Source organism: Aspergillus viridinutans, assembly GCF_018404265.1.
Source record: "Aspergillus viridinutans IFM 47045 DNA, scaffold_6, whole genome shotgun sequence".
NCBI lineage: Eukaryota > Fungi > Ascomycota > Eurotiomycetes > Eurotiales > Aspergillaceae > Aspergillus > Aspergillus viridinutans.
In genome coordinates this window covers 2,033,926-2,050,344 of record NW_025091222.1, presented here as the reverse complement: position 1 = coordinate 2,050,344, position 16,419 = coordinate 2,033,926, and the positions used below count along the sequence as shown (strand labels likewise).

The following is a 16,419-nucleotide window of genomic DNA, read 5'->3' as shown; positions in this document are numbered from 1 at the left end:
CAGACATCACCATCGAACCCGTAACACTAGCGCGACAGGTCTAGCCGTACGTTTAGCCCAGGCCGTAGGGATGGTTTCGAAATGGGCTTGCTTGTTGAGCGTCTCACCACCATTGGCCCAGTTGATGGCCCGGCGCGAAGCCGGCGCCTACCTATGCAGCAATCAAGTGATGTAACACTACCTGCTCAAGTGCTGGAGCTTGAAGAAGATTCCTTAAGTACTACAGACAGAATGATCCGATGGGCCCTGAATCGAATTCCTGAATCTACGACTAGCAGCGCATACTTTGCCTGACCGAAACCTACCTACCTTTCCGCTACAGGTCTGTTTCGATCGTTCATCCTTCTCTGGATATGAACTCATTACCTGTCACAAGCGCGAAAAGGTTATCATGCAAGTCGTACGAGATTGGCAGCCAGCGATTCAAGTTCAACGCTGTTGGACACGTGCTTTTGACCTTTCTCGGTGTCTTTGGGCTACTGAGCCTGTTTTCTAATTACTGTATGTTGTATGTTTCTTACCTACGATTACATGGTGCTGACGGACCACAGACAAAATTGCAGCCCCGGAGGCATTTCAGCGTACCCCGACAATAGGCAAGGTGACGATGATATACGGGAACGATCCGATATACGAGAGAACGTTGGAGACACGCAAGGAGCACAGTCGGCGACTGGGCTACCCTCTTACGGTTCTGCGGTATCCAATACTGAACGGGACTTGGAACAAGATCGCCATTCTTCAGTCGATCCTGCTACTGGAACTGGAAAAGCCGGCCCATCAGCGATTGCAGTGGCTCTTGTAGGTACTTTGCTTTTTCAATCAAACCAGCAGACTTGAACACTGACGAGAAACACGCTGCGCAGTTGGTTCGACGGCGACACGGTGCTGATGAATCCTGACATGCCGCTGGAGACATTTCTTCCCCCGCCCGAATTGCCAAACACTCACCTGTTGGCCAGCAGGGACTGGAATGGGCTGAACAACGGGGTCTTCTTTCTTCGCGTTCATCCCTGGTCGGTGGAATTGCTTTCTGCCGCCATCGCCTACCCGGCCGTGAAGCCTAACGTCCAGCTTCCCTGGTTCGAGCAGTCCGCGATCAGCAATGTCCTGGCCGAGAACAAGTACTTTGCTCGATCGACCGTGTACTGCCCGCTCCGTTGGTTCAATGCCTACATGAGACATCCGAACGGGATAGATATCGATCCTGATACTCCGCTGCATCTCCAGGTTTACCCTGGTGATCTTCTCGTTCACTTTCCGGGAACCTCAAAAGCCAATTTGACTCGGACCCTGACGCCGTATCTTGAGATAGCAGAATCGCCTAGTAGGGACTGGGAGGTGCCACTGGAGAAGACGCGGTACATAGAGGAGACGGAAAGGTTCTGGACGGATTTGCGTTTTGGTTCGTCCGGTCACATAACCTCTATTCCTGAACCGATCGATGCAGATGCTGCGGAAGGTATCTAGTGTATAGCACAAGCTATAGGGATGGACCCCATCAGTGCACGCCGGATGTACAAGCTACCTCAAAAGCTCGACATTCGTTTTCGCCCGAGGAGCAAGGGCCGACGAGGATGTACAGATTATCAGCTCCGTGATCATGGGGGCACAGCCCATCACAGTCGAATTCGTGGCTTCTGATCTGTCCGGCTTGGAATCAAGTATCCAACCGCTACATCCGCCTCCAATTCCACAACCACGGCCTCAACACCGACTCTTCAGCCTCGCAATAATCCACTACGGTATCATCCACAAGGGGTTGGCTTAATTGCAAGCAGAGTTTCTCTACTATTACGGGTTGAAATTGGTGAGCAAGGAGAAGTCAAACTATGCCCTGTACATCCTAGAGATATGATATAGTACAGCGCTGCCAATACTGGCAGATGTCTCTGTGTCTCTGAATCCACCAGATCAGACCAAGAATATGCAGCCTGACACAGGGGATCACATACTGACAGTAACATAGCTATCTACCTAATTTGCTATAAACGGTCGAATCTCTGTCCTCCTACAAGATCATAGTGCATGGATCAGAGTGTGCAAATCATTCTGATGATGCTTTCTTCATGATACACACTGCCAAGGAAGCAGTATATCAGCCTGTGTATGTTGACAGCTGACACCCTTCTTTGAATACTATGTATTCTTCCAACAAAGACATTCTAACTTCGAACCCACTAGCTCATCTGCCGTAGACAGTCCTTATTATTCATATTCGAGTATCAATAAGCTCTGCCCTCCTTTGATCTATTGACATGTATATGCCCCGAAGCGAACAAAGAATATAGCCAATATATAAACCGCCTTGTCCTCGTCCAACACGCAAATCGACAACTAATCAATCAATCATATACTCGCAATACAATCCAGGAATCAACACCATGAAATCCGCCCTCTTGACAGCCGCAACCCTCCTCGTCCTCCTCACACCCCTCTCCATCCTGGCACATCCAAATCCAAACCCACCCACCGTCCTCCGGAAATGCATGCCCCTCCTCGGCGACATCGGCGAAGACGAAGCATGGTTCATCGCGAACCTGCAGTGAAATTATGCTGTAAGTAATCATCCATGGCTACCTTGTATTGCTACTGACTTGACTTGCCTTAGTGTCAGAAAAATGGATTTAACGGGGGTGGATGTGATACAGCTGCCTAGTAAGTTTACCTTACTCCTCAAGCAGAGGTGTGTTTTGCTGATGGATTGCAGTGAGTGTCTCTGTTCTTGAGCAGCTTGTCTGCTATTAGCTGGGTTTGAGTGCATTGATTGAGTTATTTACTTTTTGGGTATTATGGAGATCTTGTCTGATGTTAGAGATGTTGGATTTAGGTATGCTACTTACAAAGAGATGGGTACACAGCCACTGATTCTCAAGACTACTTGCCTAAAGAGGTATCAATCTTATTCTAGTTCCAGTACATCAGCATATATATGGTAATATTCAGACAAAGAATGTAAATGTCTATTGTATTGTGCTTCTACCTGTTTGAGTCTATCAGCTGATCCTCTGTTTCCTCTTACCGATGATAGAATGTGATACATTGGTTCTATGATAGGGTGCTTGTCCTTGTTAAGTTATTCAATCAATAAACTATGACACCAGAAGAAAATATACTTCCTTATAAGAGGAGCATTTCATAAGGTAACCCATAGCACAGGACATTGAGTCATAAGTCCAGGCCCTTTACTATTGTGTGTCTGGCTTGCACTTTAATCCTTTAATCTAAGTCTAAGGTTACATTGCTTGCACTTCTTAGCGACTAGACTATGGTGAGCCTGAATTATGAGTCAAAAGGAGTAGTGCTACTAGTTTGTGCAGCCGAGTCAATCCTAGAGCTAACACTATATAAGCTTGCAGTCCCCGCACTAGTCGAACGGTGAACCACCATTCATATCTCAATCAAGATGGACCTCCAAACGCAGCTGGAGCCAAGGCTTCTCTTACAAAAGGCACCCCCCGCCATCGCTCGTCATTTTCAAGACCTGATCAAATCTGAAAGCGCGGACATCTACGCAATCAACACACATCTGCTTTCCCAAGTCCACAGTGAATCCATCCCCCTGTTCGTCTACGAGATCTGGTTCCCTCTGGCGATAAAGCATGCCCCTGAACTCCTCCATGGCGCACTCACGGATCGCATCTCCTGCGGCGTCCGCAAGACGAGTATCCACGCCCTACGACGCATGTTCCACAGTAGGAAATGGAAGGACACGTGGGATTTGCTCAGTGGCGCGGCCGGCATCAAGGAGATCATTGACAATCTCGCGATGAGCGAAGTGAAACAGCTGGCGTTGGCTATTACCGCCGTTCAATACCAGCGCTCTCGCGAGGCGATCTCAACTTGCGTCGAGGAGCTGCTCCGTCTCGTGGCCGAGTCGGACCGCATCACTGGTCGGTCAATATCGCCTGCTCTTGCCCCGTTGATCCAGCTTTGCAGCGAGAGTTACGTGCTTGGGTATCTAGAGCGACAAGGCCCACGGGGCGACTTGCGTCTGGCGGAAATAGGGCGGTTTCATTTGGATCTCCTGCGGAGGATCAGCGTGGGAACGGTTGAAGTCTCGGACGGTCTGCGTGCCAGAGTCTTCTCGTCCCAGATGAAGGACCTCGTGCACTCGCAGCAGGAGTATGTACCAGTACATCTCCCCCCAGATATGCCTGCCGACGTTCACCCTGGCATGGCGTTTTGTCTCGACATGGTTCACGCCGTTTCCGCAAACGCTAGCTTCAAGAGCTGGATAGGTTCAACTATAGTGATCTCGATCAACGCTACGCTGAAACTGGCATCGAAAAAAGGGTGTTCCTTGGACCATGTACTGAAGTTCCTCAAACACGTCTTGCCGGCTTATTTTGAGCATCGTCAGCAGTGCGCAGTGAGGGATAACAGGCTGGATCCACTTCGGCACGACGTCCTCAGATGGTGGTCTATTGCTCGCGCGGAAAATATTCCCTTTAAGGGGTCCTTCTGGCTTAAGCGTCTCTTGTTCAACAATGATGCAAAGTTCTTCTCCCTCCATCTGGAACTCCTGGAAGACTTCCTACTTCAAATGTTTCGGCAGCAAGCCGATCGCAAATTTAATGTTCGCAAGGATCCCGGAGGGTTTTACAAGAATCTGAATAACTATTTGTGCGAAATCCCAGCGGACGGAAAACTAGCCTTCATAAAACTCCTTTGTCGCAAACTGCCCTCCATCGACGTGGATCTCGATACCTGGCCCCCTTCGGAGCGGGAAAGTCAACTCTTCCCATACTGGAAAAAGGAGATCCTGCAATGTCTGCCTACGTCCGATGCAAAATGGCTTTTCAGTCGCATGTTGGCGATCCACGGTTGCGAGGAGTTTCTTCCAGACCCGGACGACGCCTCTCCAAATGGAAACCGAATGACATGGACAGACCAGTGCTTGTTGAAGATAAACTGGGAGACCGACGAGGATGCCAGTGGTCAGCTCCCTGTTGCCCGTAAAGGTTTGTCCACCCCGATCCTCATATCATGCAATGCTGACAGGTGCAGTGCTGGCGGAGTCGAAACGTCGGGCAACGGGGGAACGAGACCCTCAAGAAAGACTGGCCTGGGCCAACGCCACTCTGCAATTCGCGATCGCGAGCAAGTCCTTGGATATCTTTCAAGAAACTGCGGAATGGAGCAAGCGATTCCTTCGAGATCCGGTTGTCTTTCCGGGACTATTGGATATCCTTTTCAGCAGGAAGACGGCGCCCATCCTTGCCTGCACGGGCATTCCAGTCCCGAGAAGGCCAAAAACTCTTTCCGAATTGAAAGCAGTTGTGGAGCAGAGTAACGAGATTCTCCGGTTGTACCTGGACATCGTACACCGTATTGTCCGCGAGCCGCATTACCAGAAGAGTTTGACCAGCGGCATCCCCTATCTCTTTAGCGGAATAATCTCCCAGAGAATCGAGAATTTTGAGAATTTTGATATGACTAGTCAAGGCAGTGAACTCGAACGCGTCGACGCCCTGTTTTACTCTTTGCTACCTATTATTCTCGAATTCGAGCGCCTGGCAAACAACGAGGACACCAATAAGTTCACTTGGAGCGGCTTTGGTGGTGCAGTTTCTCGGATTGACCGCCTTTATGACGTGCACGAAGCTATTCTTCCATTCCTGGATCGTATGGCGTACGAACGGAATCAGTTCTGGGTCAAGAAAAGGAGGGATGACGACCCCAAAATCATGGATCTACCCCTAGCCTTCCCGCGAGGCCTTCCCCTGGAATATCTCCTCCCTAATCTGGAACTGACCCACCTTGCCAACGAGTACCCGAACGAAATGCCATACGTGGGCTCCAGGATTGCCGAGGTTCTGGTGCCTTCGACGGGCGTGATGCTAAGCGTCGTCCCTGCCAGTGTTGCCAAGAAGAATTACCCCATTGACAGTCTTGGTTACGGAATTCAAGCCGTCATAGAAGATCCCTCGGTTGCAGTGAAGGAAAAGGAGCTCTTGCAGATCTGGAAAAGATTCTCTGATGCCTTGCGCCGCCACCCAGATCAGTTAGAGATCTTCAAGGAATGGCTTGCTGACTTGGCCCGTCAAGAACGCTTATGGAACGCGGCCGATATAATCGACCCACCGCTGCCTCCGACAAAGTATTCGGTATCCACATACTTTGAACAATGTTCTGATCTTGATAAAGTGGTTGAATGGGATCCTCTCCCGGTACCTGCTCCTGTGGACAGCCCAAGCACGGAAACTGAGCCAGAGGAGAAGAAGGTTGAACACACGATCCTCATCTGCCGCATGGATGCCGCAGATCGAATCATCAGGAACAAGATTCAACCTGAGGAGGAACCGTTGCGGATTTGGTCTAACACCGACCGCTCTGTGCCTACCCTAGAGCGTGAAGCGGTCGCGCTTTCTGCACTCCTGTACCTCGACACTCTCAATCAGCAGACGAAGCGGATCCTACGCCGTCCCTGGCCGCATAATGTCTCCTCGCCTCGATACCCGGCCATCTTCCTCGCAGACGAGTTTCTTACTGCGTTTGAAACAAGAGGCAACGCGGCCATCTATGCAGCGACAAATGCTCTGAAGAAATGCGTAAAGTTCGTTCCCGCGCAACTACTCCGTGATGTTGTCGTCTCGTTGCTGGAGATGCTCACGGAGAATTCGGACAAAAATCAACCAAACTACTCCACAATCCTATCGGTCACCATGGACTTGATCAAGCTGCTGCAAAAGACAGACCAGCCTCAACTGGCTATTGATGTTGTGCTCCGAATCCTCAAGTTTTTCCCCGACGCATCCTCGTACCATCGGCAAATGAGACTATCGACGCTGGGGGCGCGACTCCTGCCGCAGGACGCCTCCCTAATGGTCAACACGTTCGCCGGCTTCGTCTGCAACGCCGGTAAACCTAACGCCGGACAGTCCGATGGTCATGATCCATTGACAAAGAACCCGCCCTATGTTAAGATCACGACAATCAAGATGCTCGCCCAACTCCTCGCCGACACAACCTTTGTCGATATATCCACCTGTATTCACATACTTCAAGATATCTTCGATTCAAACCGCCACATTGATGTCCGCGTTGAAGTTGTAATGACAGTTCTGCGACAGTTCCACCGCGTGGCAGACGTCACGCCAGTATTTACTGTACTCGCCTCCATGGCGAGCGCCGCTTCTGGCCCGAGCGAACGAGGAGCCATATCGGAGGCCGACTGGCTTGCCGCCGAAAAAGGAGAGAAACCTCTTCCAGAAGTCGCCACCGTAAATGATCGCCCCTTGTTCGTTTGCTTCCTCAGAACAGCTTTCTGCTTACCTAAAGAATCCCGCAAAGAATATGTGCACAAGGTGCTCCTCCCGCTATTGGAAGAATCAGCTCGGCAGCACACTCGCTGGATTCGATGTTTCCTGTCACAGGTCCACCTTACTCCAGAAGAAGACAATGCCATCACGTCCCTCAGTGAGATCTGGACCTTTGATCCATCCGCCGTCTGCTCTCTCTTCGATATCTGGAGACCATATCTCCCAAAATCCTACCTTCGCCAACACAGGTGCTGGGCCCTCGCTTACATCCAGTACCCTCACGTGGAAACGATAAACAAGAAACTTTCTGCGAACAATAAGGGGTGGCAGGGCAGTGCGGAGGGAAAGCACTGGCTCACTCTAGCGCCGCACCTGCGTAACTGTAGGCCCTTCGCTGCGATAGGCAAATATATCCGTGCGGGGGTGCAAACGCAGGTGGAGGGTGGCATAACAACCTCCGACCTCGTGGACGAGTACATCTGTCGCGCGGGGACAGTGACTCGGCACCCGCTGAGATTTGATAAGAATCTCAATCGGTTCGTGGTTTCCGTAGAAACGAGTTTGGAGTCATTGACGATCTTGAAGGGAAGGATGAGGCATGTATCGGATCCTGGGCGGTATGACTTGCTGCAGGGGATGATGGAGCGGATTGTCACGGATATCCAGTCGTTGAGGACGGCGGAGTGGATGGAAGATCCATATAGGTCGCCTGCTGTCCTGCCGTCGAGCTTAGCAATCGAGATGCTGCTTCTGCCGTCGCCGACGTACAATCCTCGCACAGACCATCCGGGAATGGAGTTCGGGAGGAGACTTATGGACCTTGTGAAAAAGTTTGCCGACAATCCTGCGTTGCTGGTTGAGTTTGACGCTGTCAAGGCGCAGGTGGACGACATAAAAGAGGAGGACCTCGGGTCCTTTGCCCTTCTCTTTGGGAACGAGGGCGAGGAAGACCAGGAAACACTGTATCGGCGCTTGAAAGTAGACATTGCCCGGTGCGCTTTGAAGAGGATCAAGTCAGGGAATTTGCGGCAGAACAAACAGTTGATGGCAATGATCCGCAGGTGGAAGGCGAGCAGCAGTGAGTGGGTGAGACAGGTCGGATGGGGTTTTGATGGAACTTTCTGAGAACATGGTGCACCGGAAACATGATTCCCGCTATGAATACCAGCACCAAGAAAAGGTTATCCGCGATTCTATCGAAACAGCATAAATTCTCAACGGACCACGTAGAAGCCGTTCATAGTAATATGTCGGTCCCGCATCGCCGCTGTAGGAGATCTCACTCCGAGCCAATGCAGTGGGACATGTTCAACGACCTTCTGGCCACGGGCCCGTATATTTTCAACTCCCTCTTTGGCACGGCCAATAACTCCTGCTTCTCTTCGACTGTCCGGTCCCCAAGCTGGATACTCCAGCACATTCTGGGCGTATGCCGCGTCGCACGCATCCGCCAACATGGCCGCTTCAGCAGCGGCATTTCGCGCTTCCCGCAATTCCTCCTCACTCGTTCCGCGGGGTGGCGGCATATCAGGTCGAAGGAAACCAAGTACACGTACCTCGACCCGGGATTGAGACGGGAGTTGGACATCCTCGAGGAAGCGAAGGGTGGTGACTCGTTTCATTACCTGGGACATGTTCACACGGGATTGCTGAGAGGCATCCAGATTGCGGATGGCAAGAATGGCCTGGTACCATTGACAGCCCGAGGATTCGCTAGACTCATTGGCGGCTAGAAGTCGTGCCCAGCCGAAGAAGAAACCATGTAGCCGGTCCAAAATCAGATCGGGAACCTTACTGAGTCGCATCCGTTGCATGTCATAGAACCCTTCTCCTTGAATGGTTTCAGCTCGCGCTTTGAAGCTCATGGGGTATGGCGGACTCGGTCCTGTCTCCAAAGAGATCGATTCCTGTTGACCGCAGGCCATAGCTGCCGCAGGGCCCTGATTACTGTCGCCATCGCTTGATCGCATCGACGCGCCAATTCCGCATGCTGTCTCAGTAGCAGTCTGTGTGACCCAGGAGGGCTTAAACGGTTGAACCTTCGCTTGTAAGAGCGACGTGGCGGGGTTCATGACGGTCTGCGCCGCTGTCTGCGCGTATAGCCCCAGCAGCATCGCACCCACCTCCAACGGTAGGGTAGCCAAGCTAGCGCCACGAATCGAGCTCGGAGCGAGCGAGGTGGAAAGGATGCGAAACACTGGACTCGTACAAAGAACCTTTTTCCTCGGCCCTTGACACAGTACAACCTGAAAGTACCCGTCGCCGGCCTCAGCAGGGATCCGTGCGACGGCCGTCTCGCGCAGGCGATGTGTGTCGCGCACACGCGACGGAGCCTTTTTCAGAAACTTGGCAATGTCACGCTGCCATGCCCGCTCGTCGTTTGGCTCTACTTGGTCGGAGCGCAAGGCCAGAGTGGGTGTGATGTCCAGCCAGTCATCCGTCAGTTGGAACAGAGCCTTGGCGCGCATCCCCGTTTTTCCTGTCCAGCCCTTGTTCTGGAGCCATAAGGAACGATCAGGAGGTACAGGGGCGTCAGAAAAGATAGAGATCGTGACAGATGTAGTACTGCCCCGATAGAATACCACGCCGGGTGAGTGGCGTAATATGGTAAAATGCTTATTGGACTCTGCAGGACGGCTGAGGAGTCCACCCAGAAAATGCCGGGCTTCGCCAAATGCTTTTTGCACAGTTACTGAAGCCGACGACTGAGTCGTTCTGGGTTCCTCCGTTGCAGCGCGCTGGACTGAGGTGGAAGTCCAAGCATCGCCATTGAAGCTCCTCTCGCAGCGACCAGAATAGGGGTCAGCAATAGTGTTAGCGGATGCTTTGGACCTCAACGGTGGGCGCGGAGGCATTGGAGGTGAAATATTCGCCGACGGGACCGTCGTTACACCCCTGATGGTCGGACTCGGCGGTTGTGATGAACATCTCTCGCCATCATTTTCATAGCTTTGATGGAGATGGGGATTGGAGACCGGCTTTCGTCGAATACGGAACTGAGGATCCGGTGGATGCAGAAATAATTCGTCAGCGGGAGTCATTGTGTTAAAGTATAAGAGATATGTAGTAGTTAATTTGATATAGAAGCAAAATCATGTTGATCGATCGATGATGGTTGGATCTGGTAGTCCCGTTGAATCATTTGGAAGAACAAGGTGGATGAAGCCCTGCCGACGGACGAGGGATGCAGCGGATTGGATAAGCATTGCTTAGTAAGCCAATGTTGACAGATAGTAACTAACTATCTTATACATGACCCTATCTATCGATGAAGTTGATGAACATCCAGCAATGCAAAGACATTTCATAGCGTAAACAGTTGATCAGGAACAAAGTAATACATTGGTTTCTACCATCCATTCGGGCAAGACCCTTATCAAGTTTGAGTAGACTGCAAAGTCTTGAAACCTCTATTCACCGGCAACTCTGGAGCGGTCCGATTTTCCCTGATGTTTGTAGTCTCGGGATTTGTGGATATTGAGCTATGCAACTGATCTATACGGAGTTCAATCTGTTTAGCAAGCGGGTGCTCCCTGGTCAGACGTGTTTCGGTGTGCTCAAAGGCCACCCGATAGGCGTCCAAGGCTTCCCGAACTTGGTTCTTCTTTTCGTATAGTTGACCAAGTTTCCACATTCCGAAAATGTAGTCGAAGTGTTCCGAGCCGCGGGTTACTTTTACTTTCTGGAGCATGCTCAGGGAGAGTTTCTCGGCCTCCTCCAGGCGACCTTGCCGTGCATACACTCGTGCGAGCTCTCCGCATCCCATAAGGACTCCGAGATGATCTTCACTGAGACTGCGCTTGCCTGCCGCGATTCCATCCTCCAGCATTCTTTCTGCTTGGTCGAGTAGCCCTAGCTCTGTGTATATCTTTGAAAGATAGCAAAGCGCCCATAAGGTGTATGGATGCTCTTTGCCGAGCTTCTTTTGACGCAATTTGTACACCCGGCTCATCATTTCTTTTGCCTGTTCGAGCTTCCCTAGATCCAATAAAGCCATAGCCAAGTTGCTCATAGTTGTCAGGGTATCTATGTCGTTATCTTCAGCATCTCTTTGCCGAACTCTTAATACCCGTTCGTGCACGGCCCTACTTTCATCGTATCGTTGCCAGGATCCCAACGTCACCCCAAGATTGTCCATCGCAGCCAATGTATCTCTGTCTTCAGGGCCCAATGTGTCAATCATCTTTTTGGTAGTTTCCTCCAGCAGCTGTAAAGACTCAAGATACTGGCCATTCAACCAGAATGATTGACCCAACGTTGCCATAGCTTTCAGGGTATCACGGTGAGAGCTGCCGAGCCATTTTAGTCGGACTTCGACGACCCGTTTCTGTAATGCGATGCCCTGTTCCAGTTTTCCAAGGCCCCACAGGACTCCGGCTAAACCCATCATCGCCACTTGTGTTGTTGGGTTGTCGTATCCCAAAGCCTGTACCGTCAGGTCCTTGACCATTGTGATATAGCGAGCAGCGTCTGCGAAGCGACCGCACAAAGCGTATACATAGCCACATCTTGCAGCCGTCTCTGCTTTGTCCTTCAAATTGAGAAAGTGTGTCGCCATGATTAGTTTCGCTACCTGAATTCCAAGACGTCCAAACGGAATACAGAATCTCTCGATCTCCACCGGACATGCGGCAAGACATTCGTCAAGGTGAGGCAAAATATCTTTTCCGAGATCTGTGTCCAGTCCTTTGTGGTCGTCCGATGGTAGCACAATCGCCTCAACCAGGGTATTTAAAGCGACCAGGGCCCAGATTTTTCTTTCCTTTGGATCAATGCGATCCCTGGCCCAGGTATATATAAGGGGGTGCAACCGGAAGCTCTTGAGGTCTTCGTCATAGCTGATGAGGGAGAGGGTGTATAGCTCACACAGAACTACTCTCAGATAATAGATGTCTGTATCCTCACTGGCTCGTTTGAGAAAATGAGGAAATGGACGGGGAGCTTGGAGGCGACTGATCAATGAGGATGGGGCTTGGGCTGCCCGCCGGTTTCTCATAGCACTTTCAAATATCTTAATACGAATGTTGTCGAAGTGGAAAAAGCTGACAATATTGAGAATCTCGATAGCATCCTGACTCGGGCTAGTCTGCTTCTTATGCAGATGTTCGAATGAAAGGTCGAAGGCGGAGTAAATATCTTCTCTGGCTCTGCTGGAGGCAATAGAAGGTTTTTGTTTGCGCTTCTTTCGGTAGTACTGGTAGAAAGCGAGATAGTCTTCTATGTTGCAAAGTTTGCGAGATATTGCAGACCCGGCCTGCTTTATGGCGAGTGCCAAATATCCCAAGATCTTAGCAATCTCCTTGCCTGTCGTCTCTGTCGACTTATCCCATGGGGGTGAGATTTCTGCCGAATTCAGGAGTAGATAGAGTGCTTCTTCCTCTCCAAGCCGTCCAATCTCTACGCTGCCTACATTCCCATACCGCTGAATCTCCCGGTTCCTCGTGGTCACGAGGATGTGCCCTCGATGTCCGGGAGGAAACAAGCTGGGAAGGTGAAGGTCGGGGCTATCTGCGTTATCGATGATGAGCAACCAGGGCTCGCGAGCCTGTGAGAGGTAATGTTTCCCAGCGCTTTCCGTGCTTGCCAAAGCCCCTATCTTGCCTATTTCAGCATAAGATTTGGCTGCAAGGGCCTCGGATGTCGCGTCAATTGTAAAGACGCCCCAGTAACTACATACAAAGTCACTCAAATGGAAAGACGGAGATAGGGATTTATGGGACAGTCACTTACCTTTCACGGTTGTCAGAAGCGAAATTTGTGCACAACTGACTTTTCCCCGAGCCTGCTATGCCATGTACGACAAAGCGTCTTTGGCTCTGTCTAATGAACTCGGTTTCTGGTAGAAGAAGTGCCTGTCGAATCTGTTCCCTGATCTCTTTCCTCCCAATGTAGTTTACAGAAGGAAGCAAGGGCGTATAAAGGTGGTTATTTCGCGCTCCCTGTTTGGAAAAGTCCTTTATAACATGTTCTGCGAGCTTGTCGGGCAGGCTGAAGCGAAAACCCGCTATCTCATGGGCTTCATTAAGCCTAGCTCGAGCCAGTGCATCACTGGCCTTTTCCCAGCGATCATTAATCACACAGGGTGCGTTCAAGCAGTACCTCTTCAGCGTCGCAAGCACTGTAGAGTAAGACGGACTCCATTCTAACAGCTTGACCATTCTTGAGTGAGTTGCACCGACGATTGCACATTTTGGACTCTCGTAGATAGCCGGAGCGGCGGAGGCCGGTTCAACCAGGAAATCATGATAGCCTCCAAAATCGGTCGGCATACCTTCCCAGAAAAAGGTAGTATAGAACTTTTTCATCAAAGGGGCAAATTGTTCAGTAATGGATTCCAGGCTCTGAAGCTTCTTCGGGGGTGACGATTGTGAACACCCAGCTCGTTGAGCGCGGCCATCTCCGGCCCCTAAGGATTCTAGAACGAGCCAGTTGGCCAGGTTAATATTAATATGCGGGGTTCTAAAGAACAAGATTGCAAACGTCGAAATGAAAATGTCATTCAGATGAGCGACCAGGGGAGACGTTGAACTTGCAGAGTGAGCGAGTGCTTTCTTGACAATTACACCTCCTAGTCCATGGCAGACGAAGATTATTGGCCGGGTTCGACAATCCCCCAAGCTCCTGTCTGCTTCAAGATCCGCAACTAGGGTGGTCCCAAGGCTTTGGACTTTGTCTACAAAGCCGTGCCCGTCAAAAAGGCTGGGGGAGGATTCGTATCCGAAGGACAGAACTCGTGCCTGGGGTATGTGCTTCGGGATCAAGTCTTTTAGCCAGAGCGTCCCGGTCTCGGGAGCACTCCAGGCGGTTATTGAGTCTTCATTCAATCCGTGGACGGCGACGATACTAACGACAAGATTGTTAGCTGTTCTGGCCAGGCCAAGGGCTGAAATCGTCTCTGCAAGGGAAGCGCATACTCGACCGCATTCTTCCATTCAGCTTCCGAGTTGGTTTCGTGGGCTGGGCTCAGTTCACGCAGGTGAAGAATTCCCAAGGACACAAGGGTCATTTTGCCATGAAAACAGAGCCATATGAACTCTGGATGGATAGAAAGACAAGCAACAGGTATACATGTAATCATGTACCATCAGATTACAATCATACATCCCAGGCCACATGGATATGTCGTGTGAGAACATGTCTTAGGCTTTCATGGGATTTCCACTAATGCAATGCTATCAGGTTGCAGACTTGCAGTCTAGCAATGTCTCAGAAATGTTTCGGGACCTTGATGAGGTTTTGAGCCACTCCTCAATATAGTAAGGTGGAGAACCTCAGTAAGGTCTAGGGAGGGCCGTTAGGGCGATCAGGGAGTAGGGAGATATGCCATACACGATGGAGATAACAAATTTCCTTATCCTTTTTACCTATTATGAGCACATGGAAGCAAATACATAAGTGCTTGCGGGCCGTAATACAAATCCTGTCTAAGTTACTCTGCGGCGCAGCGATTTCAGCCTTGCAGCGAAATACTTCCAGCTACCTTATGATTGGATTAAACCGTGAGGTTTCGGAACATCACATCCGTTAATGAAGATGTTTGCATCCTATCAATCAAAGAAAGGTCACACCATAGAAAACGTGCTTATGAGAGCAAATCTGTAAGCACTCGCAGGTGTAAGGCACCATCTGCCTGCGTCCCCGGAGGCTCCTGGTTATAGCACCCAATCCATAATGAATGTTAATTTAAGTGGCGTGAACCCACCACCCACCAACCTTCCCCCTCAACTGAACAGATAAGCATACTATTGTTCCGGGTATCCCCAGGAGAGTGAGTAGCTATGGACATGTCACAGAGAATGCTTGGGGTTCAGCAGCTTTACTGCCCAAGTGATGGAACGGCAGAGGTAGAGTAAGTCATAATACTTTCCTTTTCTACCATTGGGATAAATCTGACAATTCTCATCACGAAGTATTGTTGCGGTGCACGGGCTAAACGGTCATGCCGTCGAGACCTGGACGGCTCGACCAGAAAACGTATGCTGGCTAAGTCACCCAGACTTCTTGCCAAAATATGTTCCGAACGCACGAGTCCTCTCCTGGGGCTATAACGCAAACGTGTCGTCCATCACGGGCCCAACAAGTGCCAATGGAATCTTGGGACATGCTCAGACTCTTGTATCTGACCTAGAAGCTGATCGAGACGTGAGTGTTCTTTGCTTGAATTTTGATTAATGGTAACCGTCGCTAGTTGAAGGAGGCTACTTCGAGACCCATAATTTTCATATGCCACTCCCTTGGGGGAATTATAGTCAAGAGAGTACGCTGAAGGCATACCATACCCCGAATGACTGTCCCTACCTGACGAGAACTGAGTTGCAGGCCATATCTTATTCCGCCAGCCGGAAGAGCCCCAGGTCCGCCCACATTCAATCGATTTGTACTAGCACTTACGGGATCCTCTTTTTCGGAACGCCACACCACGGGTCCAGCAAAGCTCGACTTCTTGCAAATCTTCAGAAGATTGCCCAGCTTGCGATACCAAAGAAAGTCGCAAACTTTGAGACCCGTCTTGTAAAGGCGCTGGAGGAGCAATCCGAAATCCTTCAGAATATTACCGACCAGTTTGCGCCTCTCATGACGGAGTTTCGCATCTATTTCTTCTGGGAAGAGGAGCAGACGGATCTGAAGTACACCAAGGATATGATTGTGGAGGAAGCGAGTGCCGCGCCGATACTTGACAATACTGAAAGATGCGGCATTGCTGCAGATCACAGGGGAATGTGCAAGTTCAATCATCCCAGCCTGCAAGGCTTCCGAACTGCGATTTCCGCCATCCGTCGTTACGCTCGGGAGGCACCCGAAGCCATTCGTACCAGACACAAAAGGGCGTTGGCTGCACTTCACGAAAGCCAAGTGTATCAGGCCACGGATCTTCTGCGAACCATTCGGCCCGCAGATACACACTACGATTTCAGGAGGACCATTGAGCTCCCTTCTTCACGAGGTGCACGCGATGCTTTCCTTACGAATACGGGGTACCAACCAACTCTAGGACCTTGTGAGCGTAGTAGTGAAATAGAAGAATAGAAGAATAGTAGCGGCACGGCTACATATATTCTGCGCTGCTCCCCCGAAGCCTGGTATTCTTTTAAAACGTCTCCGCATATCTACGTAGTATATGTCTACTTTGCGATCTCAGTTTGGTATGTGCCTT

General features: G+C 50.6%; 6 protein-coding genes across 6 annotated transcripts; 4 read left to right on the top strand and 2 right to left on the bottom strand.

Moving 5' to 3' along the window:
• Nucleotides 1-353: 353 nt before the first annotated feature.
• On the top strand, nt 354-1,771 carry Aspvir_008384 (glycosyltransferase family 34 protein; the record flags this gene model as incomplete). Its single annotated transcript, XM_043271556.1, has 4 exons — nt 354-501; nt 552-801; nt 867-1,462; nt 1,506-1,771. The coding sequence occupies 4 exons, from the start codon at nt 354-356 to the stop codon at nt 1,769-1,771; spliced, it is 1,260 nt and encodes a 419-aa protein (XP_043127491.1).
• A 613-nt stretch (nt 1,772-2,384) lies between these two features.
• Nucleotides 2,385-2,748, top strand: Aspvir_008383 (uncharacterized protein; the record flags this gene model as incomplete). The annotated part of the gene is made up of 3 exons (XM_043271555.1): nt 2,385-2,545; nt 2,612-2,658; nt 2,711-2,748. The coding sequence occupies 3 exons, from the start codon at nt 2,385-2,387 to the stop codon at nt 2,746-2,748; spliced, it is 246 nt and encodes an 81-aa protein (XP_043127490.1).
• A 658-nt stretch (nt 2,749-3,406) lies between these two features.
• On the top strand, nt 3,407-8,390 carry Aspvir_008382 (uncharacterized protein; the record flags this gene model as incomplete). Its single annotated transcript, XM_043271554.1, has 2 exons — nt 3,407-4,964; nt 5,011-8,390. 2 exons carry the CDS (start codon nt 3,407-3,409, stop codon nt 8,388-8,390), a joined length of 4,938 nt encoding a protein of 1,645 aa, XP_043127489.1.
• Nucleotides 8,391-8,479: 89 nt separating this feature from the next.
• Aspvir_008381 (uncharacterized protein) lies at nt 8,480-10,306 on the bottom strand (the record flags this gene model as incomplete). Its single annotated transcript, XM_043271553.1, has 1 exon — nt 8,480-10,306. The coding sequence occupies one exon, from the start codon at nt 10,304-10,306 to the stop codon at nt 8,480-8,482; it is 1,827 nt and encodes a 608-aa protein (XP_043127488.1).
• Nucleotides 10,307-10,641: 335 nt separating this feature from the next.
• Aspvir_008380 (uncharacterized protein) lies at nt 10,642-14,271 on the bottom strand (the record flags this gene model as incomplete). The annotated part of the gene is made up of 3 exons (XM_043271552.1): nt 10,642-12,934; nt 12,996-14,108; nt 14,180-14,271. 3 exons carry the CDS (start codon nt 14,269-14,271, stop codon nt 10,642-10,644), a joined length of 3,498 nt encoding a protein of 1,165 aa, XP_043127487.1.
• A 772-nt stretch (nt 14,272-15,043) lies between these two features.
• On the top strand, nt 15,044-16,292 carry Aspvir_008379 (uncharacterized protein; the record flags this gene model as incomplete). Its single annotated transcript, XM_043271551.1, has 4 exons — nt 15,044-15,114; nt 15,176-15,407; nt 15,454-15,522; nt 15,585-16,292. The coding sequence occupies 4 exons, from the start codon at nt 15,044-15,046 to the stop codon at nt 16,290-16,292; spliced, it is 1,080 nt and encodes a 359-aa protein (XP_043127486.1).
• Nucleotides 16,293-16,419: the final 127 nt, after the last annotated feature.